Consider the following 25004-nt stretch of genomic DNA (forward strand, 5'->3'; position numbering starts at 1 on the left):
ACAAGGAACATTCTGCAGTGAAGGTGAAGGCGTGTGGTCAGGCTAGAGGAGCATCAGCCTAAGGAACGGTTTCAGCTCGCTGGTGCTGACTGTGAATGTCTGTGTGTGAGAGAGCGCAATGCCGGGGAGGACACAAATGACGCATGCGGTGTGTGCAACAAGGTCAGCGGGTGACTTCTCATGACTCGGGACAGTAGAAACTAACGTTAAATGTCTTGATGATGGCAGTGGATTGATAAGCAGGACTCCCGCAAGTTTGATGCAGCAACTGCACTGCAACACATCGAATGGGGCGATATGACTTCGCTGTCATGACGACTGCTCACGATCGACCCACAGTGGTACAAAGAGCTACCGGTCTACCTGGTTGGTTACCACTGCTCTGACGATTAGTATTCAGTGCAGAGTCAATAGTGAGGTTCAAGAGTTATGCAGAGAGTGTGAGACACGTTTATCACGTTGAAAAAAATGTTGAAAACAAACTTCTGTCAGTAAGATGGACAGTAGGGGAGAACTGACTCACAATTTTAAAGCTAGTCTCAAACAAACCCTTGTACCACCTCCCACTCAGCTCAGTCCTACCACAGCAGCTAAAACACACCTTGCAAAGGACATTGTAGGCATGAATTGGCAAACCAATTGATGAATAAACAACCAGGAGTAAAAAGGTACTATTGTAAATATGTAGGATAGTTAAGATTGTCCCACTTTCTTTGCTCATTCAAGTCATTTTAGCATTCTGATCATGCTATTTTCTGGTCTGTTCCCTCCCATCTAAACGGTTACAGTACAGATCCAAACTCAGTGCCAGATGTTGAAAATAACAGCTTTCACTCATAAGAATCCTACAACCATAAAATCAAAATAAAACCTGACAAACTTTATAATTACAGTAGTAAACTGGTTCATAAGGCAGAACCGACGATTTTAGTTTTTTTTTTCTTACGCCAAAAATGGTGAGTAGACAAACAAAAGGCTCCATGTAAAGAGGATGTCATAATTTGTGTTGTGTAGTCCAACCACATTTCCATGAGGCCAGTAAGGGGTGAGGCGTTCCAAACATGCTTTCAGAGCTTCTGGAGCCAAGCCATCACTTTAGCATTTCCAGGCATTTCCCCAAAGAGTAACCCCCCCAGCCTGTTCCCCTCCAATACCCCCGAAGGTCAGGTAGAAAGGGAGAGGACAACTTTCCACAGACAAATGGAGGACAGACATTCTGTGAAGAGTTTCATGAAGAATAATAACAAGCAGGTTAACCTGCAGTTTTGTGGGAGACAGTAAAGAGATGGGATGTGCATCCCTTTATGACCTGAGACAGATATGTACACAAGACAGCACATCTGCTGATCTAATGTTCTTTCAGACAGGAAACCATCTCCAAACTTCCTTGTTATTAGGATGTGCAGAAAACTTCAATGGAGCATCAAACATTTAAAAAATGTCAAGGCAATGCAGAAAATTCAATCTACCACGTCCCACTTGCAAATATTGCACTCAAGGTCATTTGCACTACGTAATAGAGTGTACGTTTCTTAAACCGTCAATGTAATTTTTATACACTCAAAAATTGTGTTTTTATTTGAGTCGACACCAATATTTCCATCTTGATTGTAATTATTCAATTCTCTTTTTAATTTAGCTTCATAATAATACACACAAACTGTTTTCACGCAGTCCTATGGTGGGAAAAATCCAGGCAGGCTTTATTTAGGGAGGTAAACAAGAACACTGAGGGGGCAAGCATTTCATAATACAACACAGAAGGAGCCCAAAGCTGCTGCCAAACACAAAACTAGATCAAATTGAGATGTTGTGTATGAAAGCAGGGATTTAGTTATGATTAAATCCACAACAGAAGTTTGTGTGACACATGCTAAAAATGATGATTTAAATGTCCTAAATCCATCAACTAGCACAGCCCCTATACAAAACATCTCTGTGACAATTGACAACCTTTATAAAAAGCAAAGGACTTGAGTCCTCTCATCCGAAACGCTCTGACAGCGGCAGCATCCGAAGCCGGAAATCATTAGTCTTAATTATGCAAATCAGGTTGTGTAATTAAAGGGATTTGCATGATAAAATGTTGCTCCTCAAATCTGTTCTCCTCACTGGGGTCTTTGAACATGCCAGAAGTGAGTTGGAAGGAGTTGATGATGAGGTCTAATGAGGCAAATAATCTAAACGCAGCAAAGGTTGCATATTAAAGCAAACTTTCTTCTGTAATGGGCGTTTAAAGCCTCGCCAAATATTGTCTCCTGAAGACAAGAATAGTGGCCAGGGATAGCGTGTGTGTGTGTGTGTGTGTGTGTGTGTGTGTGTGTGTGTGTGTGTGTGTGTGTGTGTGTGTGTGTGTGTGTGTGTGTGTGTGTGTGTGTGTGTGTGTGTGTGTGTGTGTGTGTGTGTGTGTGTGTGTGTGTGTGTGTGTGTGTGTGTGTGTGTGTGTGTGTGTGTGTGTGTGTGTGTGTGTGTGTGTGTCTCCTGCGGGTCTATTGTTTCCTCTAATGGGGCTAGAATGAGTGGGTTACATCATCCTGCGCTCACTCCGGGTGCAGAGAGGTCTTCACTGTGAACGGGGTGACAAAAGCTTTGACATCATTTATTTGCCCCTTCAAACTGAGTTTGCTTTGTCTTAGCCAACAATCGCACCGTGAATCTCCACTCCAATATTTGGCTTTCACTCAAGCCTCCTGACTGTTTTGGTGTTCTTTTACCAGGTCCTGTGCCTTTAAACAACCGCCACCTCTCGGGTGTGTGCTGGGCTTGCCGTTGCAGTTGATGGATTGGGGCAAATGGGGGGAGGAACACGGCCCTCCTGGTCTTTTGTCTATGGACGGGTTGAGTGGGCAGCATGAGCAGATTGTGTCATGATGCTCATGAGCATATTGTGTCATGATGCTCAGCCAGCAGGGGTGGATACCAGTCTGTGATAGAGAGATGGGTGGATGGAGAGAAGAATGGAAAGGGGGACACACTGATAGGCAGAGATACCCATCCTGCCCCTGCACAGATAGTTCTGTGTATCAGACGGTTGAGGCATCTGTCTTGATAATGCGCTGCACTACACAGGTAAGTTACAAAGGAATTGGAGTTATACATTACAGCAACATATGTATCTCAAGAACAGCACGCCTTCCAGATTTGAATATCATAATCATGTACGACTAGTCATTTCACACCTCGCAAGCACAAACTAGCACAGACAGATGTCAACATACTGAAATCAGCGGTGCTGAAACTACATTTTCTGTTGTCCTGCATTACACAAACAAGACAGCATAGGATGATCCTGAAAATTAAATATGATTACAGCTTATAAAGCAGGGTTGACCTTTGAATTCTTCTGGTCAGGATTATGCATACTTGCTTGTGTACTTAGCAAGAGAAAGTAAGAACTAGTGCTCGTATTGGAGTGTGTTGCAACTTTTTGATTATTTTGTATTATAGGTGTAGGTAACACTTTAGATTGGGGAACACGCTTCAACTAGTAATAAGCTAACAACTTGTTAATATACTGTTATTACTTGGTAATAAAGCAGTTCAGAATGAACCTTCCGTGCCTAATCCAGGGTCAAATCTAGTCATTCTCAACAAGACACTAATAAATACTTTATAATGATAAATTACTGGCTAATATGATGTAAATAGTCTGCTCAGTCTTATGCACAAAATGATGCACAGACTTTTGTATGAGCTTTAAATTAACATAATATGTTCAAGTCGGATAATGATGGTAAACAGCTTTGACCTATGGCCAAACCCAGAGAATAATGTTTTATTGAAGCATAGAAATGAGTGGCAGGTGTTGCTGTGATCATCCAAAATCCTCTCTACCAGTGTCATCAATTTTTACAGCAGTAAAGTCTGAAAGTATTCAGACAATAAATACGGTACGATCTGCACACAAACAATTTACAAATCTGTCTGAGGCTTTATTCTCACCAAGCAAGGCCACAGTCAATGACATTAAGTTCTAATTGGAGTGTAATGGAAACCACGTGGCATATTTCATGACAAATACACAGGGTGGCCGAACATATGAAAAAAGGCATCTGATGAAGCAGCACACTGCAGCCACTCAAGGACTCACTTGACATTTAAAGAGCATGTATTCTGTTTGAAGAGGTGATTATACCAAAATCCTTCATCTGCAAGCGACTTTTGTTTGACCTGTGGAAAGGTCTTGTGTAACAAACTCCTTTTCTGCCGTGATACTTTATTCTGAATTTATATGTTGATCTGAAAACGAGGACTTTTTTCCTCAGCTGAGGACATGTTCATCTGTTCACCTCTCAGACAGCAAAATAACTTGAAGCTAAAAACTGATTTTTTTCAGGAAATGTTGATAAAAGAACATATGATTCAGTTTTGGTGGTGTTCCAGATTAACATCTGGATCCAGAAATCTTTTGAAAGATAAATCATGAACTTCTACCGAGATACAGCAGTGATGTGTTCAGGACAATTTGCAAAAAAACAACAAAGCATATGATCAGACCAATAAAACCAACTTTCATGTGGCGGTGATGCCAAAATGTGTTGTTTCGACATTGGTTAAGGGTCGCTGAAGGAGATTGGTGGAGGCTTGCCCTCTGGGGAACATGGAAGCTTCCACACCAATTAAGAGTACGAGTACTAACCGATACTGAGTACCGATAATGGATTAATACTATACTACAATTAATAATACCAACACAACATCCATATTCAGCAGACGTTCGATGAACAAACACTGACATCACTGCCACAGATCAAGTTTAGCCTTCGCAATCTATGTTTATTTAAATCTATGACCACCAAGAGGAAAACCTCCAGTACCTGAGTCGTATCTCAGCATCTCATAAGCCTGCTATCTCATTGGGGTAGACACACTCGTGGATTTAAACATATTAACTATGTGAACTGTTGACTTACTTGTGTTTAAAACTAAAATCATGAACTCTTTCACACTCAGCTCTGGGTTCATTCAGCGCCGAGCTGCAGTATATGTTGTCCTTTTTAATGTTGGTCATTTATCATAAAATGCAAATAACATCTGATTCGTCTGAACAATTCTCGGTGGCATGCAGAGCTCCGCACAAAAAACATAGACATTGTAGTACGGATCGGGTGCGGTCATGAGCGAGTACTTGACAAGTACCAGTACAGCAAAATAGCCAGTATGCAAGTACCGATGCCGGTATCGGTAGCAAACTCAGTTCAGTTATTGCCAGGATTCTGGTAATACGATGCGTATCCTGATAAGGGACGGACGATATGATACATCGCGACATATTGTGATACTTGTGATACTTCTTACATCTATTTCCAAACTTGTGTGAGTAGCATCCACTCATTCCATGCTAGCTGTAAGCTACATGAACAAGATGGGTTCAGAGGTTTATTGTGTTCAATGGGTATTTGCGTAGGACATCTCACAAACGGCATGGCTGTTATGAGACCTTTTGAATGTCGATGACAGTCTTATCACTTTAAATACAACCATCAATCATATATTAGCTAGCTGACACTCACTTTCCACCCCGAGCTTGAACACTCTTGTTGTCTAATATAAGGTGCTGAAGAAGGATGTCGAACTACTCCCTGCCCATAGGTGGTCCGTCAACTCAAAAACACAAGCATATCCACCTATTTCTTAAATAAATATCAATACAGTATTGTGACAGTGTATCAATGTTTTCCAATAGACAGTCTTTGTGCACAGAATACCTCATAAATATAACGTTTGGGGCTCCATCTTTATTGTGGTGCGGATGCACTAGTTTGTCTGCAATGCCACTTGAATTTTACAGGTTGTATATGTGAGACCAAATTCCATTAAAATGTCCCATTTAAGAAAAATAAAAAGCTTTGAGCAGTAAAAAGGCTGGAGGCAAAAAAAAAAAAAAAGCACCCAAGATGTTTCTTGTTTTTATTCTGTAAACACAGCAGTAGTGGTCGTGGCTCTCAACCTCAAGTCGCAAGGAGCTTTACAAGCATCAAGGCGGGACGAAATGTTAGGCTGAAGATAAACCACACAGTCAGTGCCACAGCAAGAAAGTCTAGTGAGGCTGTGCTCTCTTGACATCTGGCTGTAGAACATGAAGTCTGAAACTTCCTTGGCAAGACTCTGGACTTAAAAAAAATCTGGTCATTCATAAAAGCAGTACAGTAGGACCTGACCTTCGTGAACTTACAAAACCAGTTGGAAGAAGAGGAGAATGCAGCTGGGGTGATTGATGATGCCATTTGAAGGTTTTATTAGTTACACATGCATGTCTCTAAAACAAAATACTGTGTGGTTTTAGCTTTATATAGTCAAAGTATGAGGCTGAGGTCAACAGATACAGTTACAGTAAACATTAATGTGTGCAAGATGTAAAACTGAAATAACCTCACTGTTATGATTTTATTTTCAGAGGCAGAATGTCGCCAATAACAACAACCCGAGGACATCAACGAAAAACGACAACAACGGAGATGAAGGGGCCTGAAACTGAAACTAAATAATGTTCTCACATTTCAGGCGCCGGGGACCAAATCTTTTGAAAATGGAATTACAGCATGCTTCTCCTGAATATCTTTTCGGAGCTCCTTAAACACGATATAAATGAGTCGTAGGAAGGATGATTAGACTCTTCAAATGTTTGTCTCTTCTCTAGAAGTAGCTCATCGCCATCGATCACCTGACTCTAATTTGCGTCAGTTGTTGACTGAAGAAAGGAAAGATGTTGAGCACAGAGAGATTGGAAAGCGGCGATTGTGAGTGCATGTAAATTACTGCACAACTGCGGCAAGGACTATTTTAAACTATTATTTAAAGCTGTTTGACTAGTGTTGTAGTTGAGGCCACTGACTCGAGAACGAGTCGAGACCTACACCAGGCCATACAGAGACCTAATCCAAGGCCGTGTCCCATTTCTCACCCTAACACGAGCACTTAACACCAGCACTTGTTTTTGAGCGCCCTCCAGGATGAAGTGCCCTCCAACGACAAAGTGAAGTGATTGACGTTCCTAAGAACTTCATGACATCAACCGTAAAGACAACGTGTCATTGGCTGCCGTGCAGTGTTTTGTTTCCTGCATATCGAGTGTTGGAGGCGTTTTGGAAATGCCAGCTCCAACGTTTTGCATTGGCACGATAATCTCAGTTGGTTTGGTGAACCAACGGAGAAGAAATGGGCAGAGCCGATGCCGGCTTTGCCGTGATAGGTCTGTTAAAGGTATGACGATGTTGTTTGAAGACATAAAAACATACTGTTGTACATACATGTTGTCGTACATGGTAGACCATTTGGGTCACTAACGTGTGAAGAAAGTAAAGAAGAAAGTACGAGAGAAAGTAAACAAACAGAAGTCCTAGTTACTAAAATGTGTCTTATCAAACTTATCCAACATGGTTTTTAAATACTTTGGTATTTATATTATTTGGTAAGTACTAAAGTTTTGTGGTATCCTGGAAATCTATCCATACTTCATATTCCCACTTTGTTTCTGGCTTTTTTTCGGGGAGTTCGAGTTCTGGATTTTCGTTCTAAATCAGAAGCAAAAAAATCTCTAAATTTTCGTTCAAACTCCGATTTGTTCGAAGTCTGGGACGTTCAAAAACCGAGGTTCCACTGTATTAGGACACACTACACTTACACGCGAGCGCACAAAACCAAGTGTTAGAGTCAAAAAGGAGTGTTTGGGTGAGAAAAGGGACACAGCTCAAGACCTTGAAGGACTGAGACCAGAATCTCAGAGGTCTCGTCTACAACACTACCTTCATCATATGTTTTAAACATCGAGTTTGAAACAAGTGCTTAAATTTATGCATTCAAACCAGAAAAAAAACTGGATTGAACAAAGGATTTGGGGGGCGTATTCTACATTAAAAGACATGCAAAGTACTGTCCAGCGCAGACCCGGACATTTATTTGAGCTTCAACTCAAAACCAGCTAACATTGGATCAAGACGATTGAAAACATGGAAAAGAACGAACAAATATAAAGAAGGAAGAGGAAACAAAGACGTCACCTCTACTAACTCAAATGGTCTATTATCCTGCTGAATGACTCGTCTGACCTCACACTTGGGATGCAGACTTGGATGAATAAATCAGAGGTGACATTTGTCAAGTTGATGTTTGCCAGCGAAATACGTAAATAGGTGAAAGGCCTCGATTCCTTGAACAGCTCACAAATTACAGGAGAGACTTTGATGTCAGTTTTCCTATTCTGGATTGCTGTCAGACACATTAGTAACTATTGTCCAGACAGTGTGGCGTAATCACATGCCATTCATAAATCAGGCGGTGGAGGGTGATGAAGACGCTCACTAATGGGAAGAGCAGAGCAAGTGAAGCAGGAAACAGAGTTTCTCCACATTAGCAACATCAAGCTCACAAGCTCAACCTACATCCTGCGTTACTCAATGTCATTAGCAAATTCCAAACATCTGGTTCTTGGATTGAGAGAAGACGGATGAAGTGCAAGCCTTAAACACTTCAACAACAGATGGATTGGAGATAAAAAAAAACAAAACTATAATTCAGACCAACTTGTTGAGTAGCCTTCATTATTTGATTGTCTGTTTATCAGGCTGTGCCCAAAATAAACAAAATGGAGGAAATGATCTTCATTGAACAAGAAAAAACACTTTGGAATTGGACTGCTAACGGCATCATCTATATTTGTGCAAATAAGTATGTATGCTAGGCAGATGTCAGCACTCTCTGAGTGCTTTTCCAGGTTCTTTATCCAAGACATATCTGTCACTGCACGGTGTGACATGTCCGGCATACAGGATACTGTTTTCTAAAATGTTCCTGTTATGACACAAAATGTAAATTGCCACCTCCTTTTTTTCACCAGTTTTCATACGAGAAAGAGAGACATTGCAAGACACCTAGCGTGTTCTCAACTGCTGAGTCGGTACCCTAAAGTGGGTAGTCACACCACTTTCCTTAATTCATATTTAGTTAAATAAAGTTGATTTATTTCTGTCACATGACAAGCTCCACATACCGGGTTCACACACGTTATTACTGCTGATTTATGTGGTTTCTTTTTCTTTTATTTCTGAGGAAACATACTGTATATATACATATATATGTATATACATATACGTATATACATATACATATATATACATGTATATACATATACATATACATATATGTATATACATATACATGTATATACATATACATGTATATACACATATATATATATACACACACACACACACACACACACTTGCACAGTATAACTGCATGATAATGACATTACAACTGAACTAATTCGTACCGCAAGAACAGTGGCAAGAGATTTATACCTCCACAAGGCACAATGCCAGATCACTTTCTCACATTAATCTTAAACCACGGTGTTCCCTTGTACAATATCAAGATTGCGAGACAGTTAATCACCTACTATAGGAGTAAAGACTCTTACACACGGCTGGACTTTGACATAATAGCTGCTTAGCCAGAGATACAATTAAGGATCATTAGTTTCCATGGACCTGAACATTATTATGACAAGCCTCTTACCCCTGTGAAGACTAATACTGCAGAGAAGAAACATCAAATATATTCTGCTGTTCCTTCCAGCCAATTACTTAGATGGGAAATGGGAATGTTCTGACCTAAGCAAAACTGTGAAGTACATAACTCTGCGTGTTCTTATTTTATTTGTCTTCAGTGTAACTAAACTTTGTTTTGCAGGATCAATAACAAAATGAGAGGTCACTCCATTGCTATTAGGCCTTTAACCAAGTGTCTACATTGAGTGCAGAAAAAAAGAAGCTATGAGCAGGAGTTAAAACAAAAACTCATCAGCAGTCTCTGCCCTTATTCAGACCTGGAAACACTGATAAGGCCGCCGAGGCCAATTTGTTTTCAGATGAGTCATTGAAAACCCACAAACCCATCAGAAGAAACTGACCAAATCCACAGGGGAAGATTGAGAATAGATTTTTTTCTTGGGAGCTGTAAAAGGGATAAGAAAAATAGACAGCAATGAGTGAGCCACTGGTATTATGAATGTGAAAAGACTCGCAAATCAAGTGTTTTCAAGACGCTGGGTGAAACAGATAAGCATTCTGAGAGGCTTGTCACCTGCAGACAAGACGATAAGATGCAGTCTCACCGAGCCCTGGTGGTTTGATTGTGAGATGCTGTCTGATGACAGATTTATATTCATAATGTTTGTCTTTTTTTCTAACTCTAATCTCATCTCTTGAAATGGAGGCAGCAGCTCTGTGGTTATCTGCCTTTCAGTGATGAACTGCATATAGAAGAAGGTATCAGCTCAAGGCAGCAATCGTGACACATTCACTTCTGACATGACTCAGATATGGAGAGTTTGTCTTGAGTCACCCTCAAATACTTATAAGTCCTGTTCATAGGATGGTGCAGGCTTTCTGAAGACACTCTTTACTCCCAAAATGCTACCAAGCGCAAGTCGGCATCAGGTTCACTTTATCTGCATTCTATCATGGCTCATGATGCAAGGATTTTGCTCACAACGTCCAGATGTCTCCAAGAACTGAAAGCAAAATCAATCTGCACCAAGATTGGATTTATTGATCCACGCTCAGACACAGATTTCACATCACATAATCCTGATCATGTGACCTACATTTTGATTATTATACCTTATATTGTGCAGGTTGCTCACTAAGAAATATCTCATGTTAAGAAGTGCCACGCATGTGCTCCCCGGTCTGCAGACACTGTTCTTTGGCTCGGTGTGACTCTGTATTTCCAAAATAAAACCACCTCTGACTCAAACTCTCCTTTGGCAGGATTATTATTATGGAAATGAACGAACATGAGAGTCCACTTTGTCGACTTTACTTCGAAACATCTGCCGTCAAGTGGATATATAATTAAAAGATTGGGGCAAATGTATCTGCTTTTCTGCATTAGGGCAAAACAAAGCAACATATAGAAATGGACTGGTTTATTTAAGATCATTCACTTCCTGCTTATTATTTTAAATATATATTTTTTTATTTTGCACATTAACCACTGTAGCAGCCTTTGGTGAGTAGTTCAATTTTGACATGTTGCAGAGGACTTGCAGGTGGGTAAGACAAAAATGAATGGCGCCCCCTACAGTTAAGGGGCATAAGTAGATCATAAAGAAGTGAAAAAGCATGTCAAAGGTCAGCAGAAGATGAGTGGCTGACAGTAAAAAGAAAATCAATCTGCACCACGATTGGATTTATTTATCCATGATATATGAACCAGGCACACTAGAAACAGAACTTCAGCAATGAAAACACAACTCAAATAAGATCTTGTGTTCTATTTGGAGTGTATTTGTTTTTAACAACATTGCTCACTGGCATAATTCTAACAAGACAACAGTGACAAGTCCTTCAGTTAGATTCTGGAGTGTTTAAGAGCCGTTGTTTTTACCATAATTCTTTGAATCGATTGGAGACACTCGCTTAACATCGTGCTTGCAGAGGCAACGCAGCCAGATCCATTGAGAATTTAAGAAGTTTATTCAGTCTCTCACTGGAAAACCACCGCCGCTAAATTATGTGTAATCTTGAGTTGAATATACAAACGCCCATAAGATGCACAAGCCAGTTAAGATTCACACAACCACATCTCAAGAATCCTTCTCAAGTCTGATGAACACTCTCACCAACAAGAGCAGAAAGCTGGTGCTTTAAGCATGCACAAATCACTGGGCTGGAAAAACGGATGCATTTATGGAGATTTAAGGGGCACCATGTTTGATCATATAACCTGTGTGCAGGAACAAAGGGTGTTATTTTCATCTTGGGGTTTGTTTACCAAAGAAGTGGGAGCTATGAAGCATAATCAAATCACTGAGTGGGAGAAGACAACTGGAGAAGCCCAGACCCACAGTGGGAGATGGAGATGCAGGCAGGAGGCTGACAGCATCCAGAACTGCACAAGCAGAACCTTCCACCTCGCATTGACAAAGCCTTCCCACAGAATGAAACCATCGAGTTTAGGAGTGACAGTCCACTACTTAGAAGAGGGAGAGAGAGAGAAAGAGAGACAAGCTGACTGCTGCCCTCTACTGGTCGGCAGACAACATAACATCTTGGAGCTCCAAATCACATTTAAGTCTACTTGCAGTAAAACGTATATCACTTAAACATGTTTGTGTTTTTACGATACACTGCAGCAGTGACTAGAAATTAAAAAAAAAACTAAACCCCATTGTAGGTTACTATTGTCTCACTGAGGTTCATGGATGTCTTGTGTCTGTGCTACTAATAAAGGCCATCTCATCTTTATCTAAAAGAGGACACTAAGAGGAAACGTGTGAGGCCGACTTGCAAAAGTGGCCATTCGGAAAATCCAGCAGGAACTGACTTGACAAGCCTGATGGAAAGTGGACAGAGGCTTAACAATCCAGCCTTGCTGAGCAAAGACAACAACGAACTGCACCAAAAAAAAACACCTGACCTAACCATAAACAACAAGATATCGGCAGACTCCAGCAGTTTCTTTCAGGATGAACATACTAAAACATTAAATTCCCATGATGGGAGACATGACCATGCAAGGAAGTCCTGGATATTTCCCTCATTTTCCTAAATCTAGAGTCAAGTCAGACTACTCATGTAATGTTACACATCAATATGAAGCAAAACTTCTGAGCAACAGGAAGTTAGGTGTAGCTTCTCTGTAAGTGTCCACTCGGAGGTGAGAAGCTTATGGCTGACATGGAACTAGCGCTGTGCCTCAAACTGTGGAGGGCTGTAGGTTCAATTCATCATCACCATCCTCATCAAACAATGCACAAGGCAACACAGTGTATGTGTATAAAACCAGGACTGGCGTTTCATTTACCTGTATGGTCCCAAAGTCCACGTTTTCATAATGGAAATGAGCGCACTCCGCCAGCTTTGGAAAGTGTCCTTTTGTGAAGCAAAGTCTGTAAACAACAAGCCCTCGATAATCAATGCAAAACAAGAGTGAAGACACACATCATGTATTTACAGTGGAGAGATGACAAGATGAAGGCCAACGTAACCACACTCACAATGTTATGAAGAAACGCGTCATTTACTGAGAGCAGAGGGATGAAGGAACACAGGAAAAGGCCATGTTGGGAGAGGAGTGTGTTTATGCGTCTACTCACTTCTTGACATTCTTGACCTTCATGCTGGCCGTGCTGCTGCTGCTCGAGCGCATGAGGGGCTCAGCCCGCAGCTCAGGGATCTCAGCACTCCTCGCCTACAATCACACAAACACATCATAAGCTACAGACGCGCTGCATCTGAATGGAAACCATCAGCGTGTATCACGAGGGCAGGAGTGCAGATCCAGAGCACTCAAGGCAGTGTGAGATGTGCTTGCAAAGAGACCATTACAAAAACACTTGTGAGGCAAAACATACCCTTGAGAGGCCCAAGTTTTGTCTGAGGAGTATTAATCTCTATCTGCTATGCTGGATAAGATGGACATGAATGGAATGATAAACATTTGTTTTTGCAGGGGTATTTCTTTAAGGAACAACATGCTTCATTGGAGACAGGCTAGTAGTCATAATAGATGACGTGAACATATGAACATGTATATTTAATGAGAGATAATACTATCTTTACATCCATATCCAGTAATATTATTAATAAGTAGTGGTCAAACTTTGTGTTCCTCATTAGCATTAAAAACCACAAAACACTGCCACCACTTTTCTTTCCTCTAGAGAAACAGTAATGCAGATGTAGGAACAAACCACAGTGAGGAATAACAGTACCAGCTCGGTATCTATAGTAAGGCATGCAATAATGTAATGCCACAATATATAAACTAAATTATCCAGATTATGTGAGAACAATAAAATGAAAAGCCAGCAGCAACAGATTTCCATCGCCTGAGACCAAAACATGCCTTGCTCATTCACAACTCTGAAGCCTATAAGAGAAACCAACAGATGCTTTTAATTCCAATAGAAAAAAAAAAAACATCTTTACTTTAGTGCAAGCTGAATGAGCCAGCGATATCTTGAGAGATCTGATGCAACCATTCCCATAATGGTGATTCTCTGTTCGGTGTGGAGAGGGGGGTCACACGAGTCAAGTGATAAACAGAGAAAGCTTTTACTGACTTCAGTGCACAAACGTGGACGTGACTAAGCAGATAGTAGACTGAAGAGCAATCACTGTTGATTAATTCATAAACCCATTCCACTCCGAAAGATTATACAGCTCCAGACACCTTTTATAGTCGACCTGCCTAAGAAGTTGATGCACCCTGACATTCAAGGAAAAAACATTCTGAACGTGAACATTACCATAATGATTCATTTGCACTTGCTTTTAAAGTTATTTTACTTGTCTAACTACAATCCTATTGATGAGTTTGCAAACATTTAGCTGCAAAGAGGGGATCAATCAGGAGGAGAGAGCAGAAACCAGAATTTATTCAGCCTGAAGGTTTAAAAAGGGGCAGGTGAGATGATCCGGAGGAGGAAGAACAGAGGGAAAAGACGGACATGCCATCTCGCAGTTTTTCCACTGTAAGGAATTTCATTTTAAATCAGGCTCAGCTGCAACGTTGCTGCCAGGGAAAACATTTATCACCAAGGTTTCACTTTTGCCAGTCCCTCAAGCTCTCCACTATACACGTTTTACAGGTTGGAAACATCAAAGGAAAGGCATATGAATAACATCGCCCGGGATGGATCACACTTGCGGTATTGCCCAGGGTGTAGGATTGTCATAAACATTGCTCCTTGGTGCTATGGCTGGGGATGCAGTTCACCGACCTGATTTCATTTCAGCGTTTCGCAGCTTTTTGCCAAAGCAGAAGCATTCAGTGAGTCACTTTGCATTTCAGTTTGAAGACGTTGGAATGACCTAGAAAGATGCTGGAGAACTCCATTCGGATCCCACTCAGTCCCTCGCAGCTTCAATCCCAGATGTTACTCTAAAGCGTCTTGGTGTTCTGCACTTCCATTTGTGTCATGCTGCGGATGTGTTTTGACTTCCTAAAACCTCACTGACGAAACACGCCAGGCAAGCCTTTGAACTAACATTTACGTTCAATGGATTAAAATACAGTCAATGAATCACAGTACTTTGCAAAGTACCGCGAACCGCGATGTGCCCGGTCAGCATACCATCATGAGAGACATGATTTGCAGCTGCAGAAAGTTCTGACCATCCTGACCGACCTACTGCTTTGTGATTCATGAGCACAAGTCTTTTGTTCTCCCCTAAAGAAAAGAAAAAAAGTTGCCATTGCTTTCTGATCCCTAATGGCACTCAAAGAGGAGCATCATAATTCTCCAAAAAAATAATCCTATCATCTCTGCTTGCGAAGAACTTGTTTTTAAGGCACCTGGTCTCAATGAACAGCAGAAAATCCTGGCTGAATGGTTATTATATCTTATTTCCAGACAATCTTTGAGGACTTACAGCATAAAAAGGCTTCGTGCTGTATGTTATTTGAGAATAAAGTGTCTCTACACTTGTGTTCAAACACTCAATGCCTGTACAGCACTGTATATTCATCCGCAGATCACTGTATATGGGTCAGAAACATGCAGGAATATTAAGCTGAACCGTGAAATCACGGGATTGGAAGCAAAAAAAGCGAAGTTAATCCAATTTTGTCAGAGTCGCAGACTAACATCACGCTCAAATGTATTCAATATCAGCGAGAATTTTAGCGGCGATGCAAATGCAGATGTGGCGCCGTGTTGCTAATTAAAGCTTGTTCAATTTGTGCGCATGAATGCACATAAAACGGATAACTTCTCACGCTTGTGGCCAAAATGTGAACGGCATAATCCTGCTGTGGAACTCCAGGGTAGGCCCAAGAGTGTACAGAGCAGCGCTGTCATGGAGTGGAACAGAGCACCGGAGAGCCAGCGAGTAAATGAAGTGTGGAACAGACACCGTTGGCAGTAAGCCAGAACAGATCTCAGTTCTGAGTGAAGCCATTCGGTGACAGTGAAGGTAATATGCAGATAAAGCGGCTGATAGTCACCCCTGAAAGGGAAACAGCTGTTGTTCATAGACAGCGCCATTTTAATTTCCTCTTTTGTCTGTCAAGTTCTTATCAAGATATAAACAATCTACCCTACTATCTATCTAGTAAAATAATAACATAATTCATGCAAGTCTACAGTTGTTTACTTTCTTGTTTGTAAAGACAATTTACAACCACATTTATGAAACGGATCCTCTAGACACACTTATAGTAAGCCTTTATTTACTGGCTTGATTCTACCTGTCTCATCTCTGGTCCACATCCAAATCACGGCATTTCATGAGACATCAATGCCACCGGGGAAACAAAAATAAATAATAACGGAAATGAAGAAGACAAAACAAAAGGATGTACAGAGACTACAGTTGCATTTAGAGGAAAAAATGACTTAGTTATCCATGTATATATTTGATCACTACATTTCTATTCGCCTTGAAATGATTTCAGTTTTCAATAAATTGCTGATCACTTCAAATGAGTCATTTATATGACATTTTCTTCTCTTTGACTAGAATTCAAATGTTGACTAAAACTTGTGGACTGTAAGTGTCTGCACATGCTATGCGTTGGACTTACAACCGGCTGCAGAGCTTGGCCTCTCACCCCATCAGCTCCCATGACCCAGGAGCTCACAGAACCATATGAGCACTGAGATTCAAGAGGAAACCGATGAAAATAATTCAAATATTAGCTCATCTTCATCATCACCCTCAGGAAAAAAATGACACCATCCCGACCATATCATTTATTCGTGGAAGTACTGCAGCGAACATCTTAATTAGATCTAGACTTCTTGTACATTTACTCTATGAAACTGAAAGTCCAGAAGTGGCATTAACTGTATTATCTTCTTTGCAGCTTGGGTGTCAAATACATTTTTTCTTATTGGACGGGCTAAGCCATTTGTTTTCAATATGAGGCCAGTGAAGCGACGTGCCCTCGAAAGTTCTGCATGAACAATGACAAGTGGCTATAATACAATAAATAGAATGCTATTCTCTCCTCAGGAAACAACGTGAATCTCACACTGTCTGACAATCACAGATCTTAACCTCAGATATTCTTAAATTTATTTGGTAGTTGTTGACCTGTGTTGTCACTTTAACAACTGCAGGCATCGTCCAAATAAGGTTTCTCAGCCCGACTGAGCTGTGATGACAGTGAAAAGGAATACGACAGCAGAGCAACAGTGCTCCATGGCGAGCAGAGAGGAACACCAAATATGTCACATCGAATGTAAGCTGTCTCGAAACATTGTGCTCCATTTGTTGGATGTTAAAGACGCGTCAATCTGCCATCACCGCAGAGAGCACATGTCCTTCACACAATACAACAGGGGATGTAGGTGTGACAGCAAACAAGTTGACTCACTCTTCTCATCACCTTATTGAACCACCAGGGGCATCAATAATAGATGCCACTCCACTACAGAGTCCCTCACGTATGAAATATTGAATAAAGAAAAGCAGACATGCAGTATTAAAAGCTCTGCGTCTATGATCAATATTCATTAACCAGGAAGAGATTGTTGTTTCACTCTCTCTGTTGCCTGATCGAAGAGAGCACTTTGCAATCCGCTCCAACAACGTGCAGACCATAGGGTGGCTCGGTATGTTGCCATGGAGACGGCCTCATTTTAACCGTGCTGTTGATGCAAGACGCAGGAGCCAAAGCAAAGACGGGAGGAAAGGACAGAGTGAATGATCCTCCTTGGTCAATGGCGTCCAGTAAGAGGAGACATGCTAAAATAAGCATTAAAGAGGGCAAAGGGGGAAGATTTGAGTGGCTACACTGCACTGAGTCACATTCATCATAGCTTTTCAGGAGCAGAGTTGTGATAAGAAAAAAAGAAGTTCAAGTCAAACAGTTTAAAGAAACAGGGATAAAGTGAACTCAGTAATATCGAACCATCTGACATTTGGGACCGAAACTCAATACCACTCCTCTGAGAGGATGAGGGGAAAAAAAAAAACCCACTTGACTTGTTTCTGAAAGTGCATAGCTAAATTTTGGTGTGGAAGAACCATTGCACCGTTCTTTCACTTTTCATGGTGGTATAACAAAAAAAAACAACTCAGTTTTGCTTTGTGCATTTGATGACAATAAGCCACAAGGGAAGGGGAGGGAAAGTGTGAGGAGTTGTGTTGAGGAATCCCTCTGTGCTTTTGTCTCACCATGGCACTGATGGTCTCCTCCCAGTCCGGTCTCTCTCTGGGATGAATGTACGCCAGTTCAGGCACGATGTCGTCGTCCTCTAGATGCCGTCCAGGCCTCAAGCCCCTGCCGGAGACAACAACAACACACCCAGATCAACACTAAAGCCCACAAGCAGTTGGAGGATTAATAGCGCCTTGTTCCATTACTATTCATCTCTGATGCTGTGGATGGGGAAAACTCCCAGCATCAGGTATCTGGGTTGATACCGGACTCAGTCTTAGCGCATGAAACGCAACACCTGTTCTGATAACTCAGAAATGTGAACTCCTAGACAATCACATAGGTCATGTGATCCGCTCCGCTCGGCATCAGGACATTCAATGTAATTTTAGCAGCAAGCACAAGAAACTTTACACCAGAGAAGAAAAACAAATCAGTTTGTGAGTGTGTGCAAAAACAAGATCCAGGAACATATGATAGTTTCAAGGAAAAGGTGTCATATTTTTCTCTTTAAAACCTGTCTTTCTACCTCCCCCCCCCATTCAATACATTTCACTGTCAATGGTGTCACAAATCTGGTTCTCTCAAGGTTTCTTCCTCAAAGAGATGGGACTTCTTGTCACAGTTGGAGCCACCGGACTAACAACACTTGTTAGACAACACTCAATAAACTTGTCCTGTCACTGGGAAATCTGAAAGCAGAGGGAGGCTTCCACACAGAACTGTTCACTAGCTGCAAAGAAATTGCAAGCAGAATTTTATGGAGGTAATAAATTGTTCGCTGGTTGGCTTACAGCGTGCTGACACTTATTTAGTTGGCTAGTTTGTACACGATTCATGAGTGAAAGCGTGGCCTGCAGCGGGATTTCTTCTTTAGCTTCCGTAAATCAAGAACAGAAGAGAAAAATAGAATCTGACAACAAGCACACAACTGTCAATAGCTACTGCGTTTGATATGCCTAGTATGCCTGGAATTTCTTGAGAATCGCTCCCTTGTCTTGTATGAAAAGAAGAAATAGGAAGTGGAGGACATTTGACACAATAGTTTTCATCCTTTGCAATTATGTGTTATGGGTACAAAGTAAACTGACCTTGAACATAACAGCATCACAGTCTTTTGCTCTCACTTTCGGACAAGACACCCTGGGTCCATGCCCTTTAACAACATTGTTAAACTCTCCTTGGTAACAGCTGGTTCCCAAGAATGCGCTTGTAAATTTTTTGCAAAAGGAGGAGCCATTCAGGAAAAGCTGGACTTCCTTTTTAACACGAGCTGGCTTGAATACTGACCCCAGCTACAAGCAGTGACAAGGACACAGGCATTATTAAAAAGGTGACAAAGTTCCACATGGAAGGAGAAGGAGACTTGAAGGAGGTTGATGAACCAAACTTGGTGGCCAGCAAGAAAATGGATTGACGTAAACAAATGACTAATTTGGTCACAAACACTCTTTTCAACTGGAACATTTTTCTAAGACCAGAAAAGAAAGACCTGCTATATTTATATAGAACATTATAAATCAAGACAACTTCACAGACTCCCACTGGACTTCGTTAAAGCCAGTGAAGCCAGGCAAGATCAGTGGTGTTCTTCAGAAATAATGAAGACACTCACACTTTTCCAGGCTTCAACGTCATTAACGGGGCCATGTTTGGAAATGACTCAGCGAGAGGTCATGGAGAAATAATGGATTAGCTTGAGGTCCTGCAGCAAGGAAACACTGGAGACCAGAGGCGGCTGCTGGTGTTTCAAGGAGGAGAAGCTCATTAAAAAAGGTACCTGAAACTACATTAACCCTGGGTAGCTGCATGATACTGCCGTTGGTATGGTTGAGCCCTCATAGTTTGGAATTAACATATTTGTATATTATGTTTTAGTTAATATTCAAATACCAATATTTAAACATTGGAACCAGAAGACTGCAGGAAATGTATATTTAATGTCTCATTGTATGCACATACTATATGCCTGCAGAATGACTAATAAAGGCTCAAAAAAAAAAAAAAAACTTTGTGCCAACTAATGGTTCAGGAAAGTGTGTGACTGAATCATAGGGATGATGACTGTTTGACTAAATGGACGATAAATTTGACTAAACGCAACCCACTGTCTGTTTCAGGCTAATCCTGAAACAAAAGGCTTGGGACCGAGCATTTGTCAAGGAGACACGCTGGTCTTGGGGCAGGATGAAGAGCGCCACAGGTTTAAATGGACGGGGACTAGACATACAAGTAAGAAGAGTTGTAACTCACTTCAACCTGGGAACAGTCACTTACTCCGACTGAAACGCTTGCTTGTATTGAATAGGCCTTTCTTCCACATGTATCTGACATTTTTAGACACCGTACATGACGCTATTTGAAACTGGGTTTCAGAGTAAAAAACGGAGCAGTGTCTCCGTGTGTATAATGGTGACATCATCTTTTCAAATATTATGATGCCACTGTTTTAAAGATGAAGACATCACTGCCCGTCTGCCTCGTCTCTCTCCTCGACACTGGATGATGGCAGACTACAGAGTAGTGTAGTGTTCATGTGGCAACAACTATTCAGCTCAATGGAAGTGGCTATATAGTGATCAAATCTTTTTGTTCGTCATAATGAGCAGCAAACCATCCTTGTGAACACAAATGCGCAGCGGACAAAAAAAAGCACACTGTGCAAAGTCAGTCATGACCACAAGTTACATATTTCGAGCAAACTATTCTTTCTCAACCCATGATAAAACAAGCACTTGCAGGATTGAATTTCATATTTCATATTCTTGCTGGTGTCAATGGAGCAACTTGAGAAATACATACCTGGCTACACTCAAGTTGATGACATTCTTTTTAGCGTTGCAATAACAATTTAAGAAGCCCATGCACAATCAATTTCTTGTGCATGGGCTTCTTAAATTTGCTAGTTAAACACTACAGCACTAAATACAGGCCTGGCATAGGCACTATGTTGTTTCAATGGATTTGAGAATAACTGAAATGGCCTCTTTGCACAACACCCCATTTTGGAAACCAGAAAAGAAAATGATTGGGTGGGAAAATGTGCATTTCAGTGTGATATGACATCTGTGTTTTAAATATATTGAGATTTATTACCAACATGTTTACTGTCACTATATCATCAGAGAACAGATGCAAGAGAACCGACCTTCGAGTGTAGAGTCTAGCTTGTAGTTGAGTCAATCTTTGACAGGTAGAGTGATACTCCGCAGGGTAAACTCTGCAGACGGACGATAAAAAATCACGAGTGCCCAAAGGACAGAAACAGAAACAAAGTGTGTGTTTGCTCAGATGATTATTTCATGAGCAACAACACTATTCTACTGGCAATTCCCGCGACTCTGATGTGCTCAGGCGGAAAAAAAAGACGGTTCTGTAGTTCCATAAACAGCTTTAGCCAAAATGAGAATCTGTTATTTCAGGCAAGAAGAAATAATGTGTGAGCCATTTCTTGTTGTTCCCTCAACGTCAGATGGGATTTGTGCTTTTATATCCCCGCAGGTGAACGTTTGGTCCACGCTTCACAGAGTGATGGTGAGCCGAGATTAATGCCATATTCACTTTCAAACCATCAGGAGGAAAACGGGAAAGATAATGTCCGCTTCTGTCATTCTGACTCACGCACTGGTCAATTGTAATGGCTGCGTCTGCTCCAATAAATGCTAAAAGGCATATCTGTTTTATAAATACGGGGTCCCGTAAGTCGTCCTCCCTGAGCACAGAGTGCTGTTTTAAATGACGAGAAAGAAATTTAGGGCTTGTAGTTTAACATGCTCATCTAGAATAAGGGTTCAAACAGTTACTTGTTTTTTTGTACACATCGCTGAGAATATAAAGTTAACATTTCTGAGTCACATAAAGAGAAGTGAAGAAAGAGGGGGGCGTCTTGGTCCAAACTCCCTCGCTCTCACTATAAGCAGTGGCCTCTTTCAGAAGTTAAGATCAAGGTCTCTGCTCCAGTAAAACACTATTAACTTCAGTTTTCAATACTTAACTCAAGTTCCGATTAGAAACATGAAATAATATGGAAACGTTGACGTAGCAACATAATTCCACACTACTACCGCTTCCCCCTGTAATATCGGACACTGGATGTCAGTTTAAACCCAAAGTGAGGAGATAAAACACGACGCTGGCAGAAGGTCTGGCCAGATGCTAAATGACTGACATCCCTTCACCACAATGACCCTAATGACATGTTTTAAGCACCACTTAGCATGGACGGATGGAGCACCAGGGAGGCAGTCTGGAACACTTCAGGACACTAGTCAATCACCTTCTCTGTTTTCAAAAGCGCTGCTTTCTCAGCATTCCACAGTGAGGAGGCACAAAAAGAGAAAAGGCCACTTCCTTGCTGCACAACTCCAGATTCTTGGTGGCAAAAGTGTCATTCACTTTCAGTCCACCCACATTTCCTTCCGCTTCAACAAACCCAGGAAAACATAGGATTGTCAATGTTGTGTTTAATCCTCTGTTTGACAAAAACACTCGCAATAGATACAAATCCTTCAGCTGCATCACCAGTAGTACGTCTTGACAGTTCAGTTACAGGCAGCTGAGATCAGGCACATTATTCAACCAAACAAAAAAACAGTTGATGTTTATCCAGGGGCTCATTAATGGTGAAATGTATGACTGCTGCTGCACCACAGAGCCAATGAGCTGTGAAATAGACAAATCCCTTGCACCACTGTTAGTTGCAAATACTGTCATGGCAATGTTAAAAAGCAGGGAGATGGAGTGAACACATTCCTGTCAATTCCAGCTGATAACTAGGGAAACTAGAATCATACGACTGTGTTGGAACAGTTCCATCAATTTATGGTCACGTTTTACGTCCTTCATTGAGGTTAGTGTAAGTACCTTTAGCATGTTGCTGCATAATTTATGTGCTGCAGATAAATCCTGGCTAGAAATGAAGAGAACCTGGGGGACATCTGTCACAAATCCATCATGAGACTCTATGATACCTGGTCTCAATGTGCAGGGACGGAACCTTTGCAACTTAAGTCATCTACCAAGGTGAATTTAATAACAATAATAATCCATTAATGAGAGTATGTGTCTGTGTTTGATGATTCTTAAAACGCGTAGGTATGTATCATCCAATGAACTAAATCTGGGAGGTATGGTTCCTCAGAGCAGGGTTTAAGGGGAGCTTTTGCCTTTTTTGGACTACCTTATTAAGGTAGGACCTTAGGGAGGTCCATGTAGAGTATACAATGGAATCACCTCTGGTCTCCATAGGGCAGACGTATCAAACTGAATCCTAGGTCCAAACCAACAAGTTGCAACAGACTGGTCATCAGCTGGTTCGTCTTGAGACACCGGAATGGTTCAACTGTGTGCTCCTTATTGGTTGGACGGAAAACTTGCACTCACATGGCCCTTTTGGGCTTCAGTATGACACCTGTGCCTCAGAAATGGAGTCACTTTGGTGACACATGGATGTCCAGTGATTTGAACTGAGAAAAATCTGTCCCTCAGACAGTGTGGACCAAAAGGACGAACGAAAGCAGTCATACGTGAATGTTCCTCTGACATGATGTGGAGAGGCCTGTGTAATGGAGAGCAATTACTTTGCCAACATGGCGTTGTGGATCGTGTCTCTTATCTTACAATCAATTCTACACCGGTCATGCTGCTATTCAATGAGCGGTCACTAATACCGCCATCTACTTAATCCATGCCTGAATGCTCCACTGTTTGATTCAGTGTCCAGAAATATTGCCATGTGGGGCAGCTGCAGTATTTCTCAGCTGAATGAAGACATACATAGTATTTTGCGCCCTCACAAACAGCAGTTAACTTGCCAGACAAAGAAAAAGGTATGATTTCCTACAGCAGATAATACCAAGAGGCGGTGTTTATTGTACCTCTGATGAATATTATATACTGCATCATCAATAGGAATTTGAAATAGCACTGAGAACAGGACATTTTCTTCCCTCATCTACGTTTCACACTTAGTATGCTTTGAGCAAAATCAAGACAGACATGCTAAATAAACCAATCGATGCTATAATGGAAGTAATGACACATCCCAAGTGGTTTGCAGACTGAAAGTGTTTTCTGCCGCTTGTTTCTTTTTTATATCATTATTCTTAAAGTGGCCCGACAGTGGCTTTTTTATTGTATTTTCAAATTTATAGTGCGTTTAAATTTGCAAAACATGCACACAATTGTCAGTTTTTCATAGACAGTAATAAAAAAAATATTAACCATTGAAATACTTGGGTGATACTGAAAGTAGTCTTTTCCTACTTTAGCTTTCTTTTGGATACTGACACTGAAAACCAGTGTTTCAAGAATGCCTGTCTGAGTTCTGTGTGCAGATGAAGTGTAAAAACTAAATAAAGCCATTTAAGAATCACCTAAAAAAATGATGGAGGATTTTATTTGCTTTCGCTGACATTCATTATAATTTAAACAGGTCTTGTCGGCACCACATTCTTACATAAGACGTAGTTACCACCGTTGCCCAATCACGGCAAACAACACAATTCAACTGTTCTCTCCTGCCACTTTGGCTTCCTGCATGCCCTGAACAAATACAAGCTTCTTCTTTAGGACTTTCCAAAAAATATGTCAAGTGAATTGACTGTAGAACGAAACGGATAAGGCTGTTTTTTTTTTCTAATACTGCAATATTTCTGATTGAAAGCAGATCGTTGGTTTGATTCTGGTTATATTCATAACATCAAACCAAGTAAGGGTATTTTCATAGTTATTATAATGGCCCATTTCTCCCACGTTCAGTGCGTTTTCACCTTTATCTCCCAAGTTTCTCACATCTTTGGACAAGGCTCCAAAATGGTGGTGTCACAACTGGTACGACTCATCTACAAAATGAGGCTCAGCCATGAGATGGCAGACTAAAGGAGCAA

The 25004-nt window shown here is 41.1% G+C and overlaps 1 protein-coding gene across 6 annotated transcripts in view; it reads right to left on the reverse strand.

Annotated features, from left to right (window-relative positions):
• Window positions 1-25004, reverse strand: part of arhgap32b (Rho GTPase activating protein 32b) — a 102084-nt gene that overhangs the window by 43963 nt on the left and 33117 nt on the right. For all 6 annotated transcript variants that reach the window (XM_053846640.1, XM_053846641.1, XM_053846644.1 and 3 more), the window contains 3 exons: window positions 18135-18240; window positions 13103-13197; window positions 12811-12895 (listed from right to left, as the gene is read on the reverse strand). In XM_053846640.1, coding sequence (XP_053702615.1) covers window positions 12811-12895; window positions 13103-13197; window positions 18135-18240 — 286 coding nt within the window. The remainder of the gene's footprint in view (window positions 1-12810; window positions 12896-13102; window positions 13198-18134; window positions 18241-25004) is intronic.

This window comes from Synchiropus splendidus, chromosome 17, assembly GCF_027744825.2.
Source record: "Synchiropus splendidus isolate RoL2022-P1 chromosome 17, RoL_Sspl_1.0, whole genome shotgun sequence".
Taxonomy (NCBI): Eukaryota; Metazoa; Chordata; class Actinopteri; order Syngnathiformes; family Callionymidae; genus Synchiropus; species Synchiropus splendidus.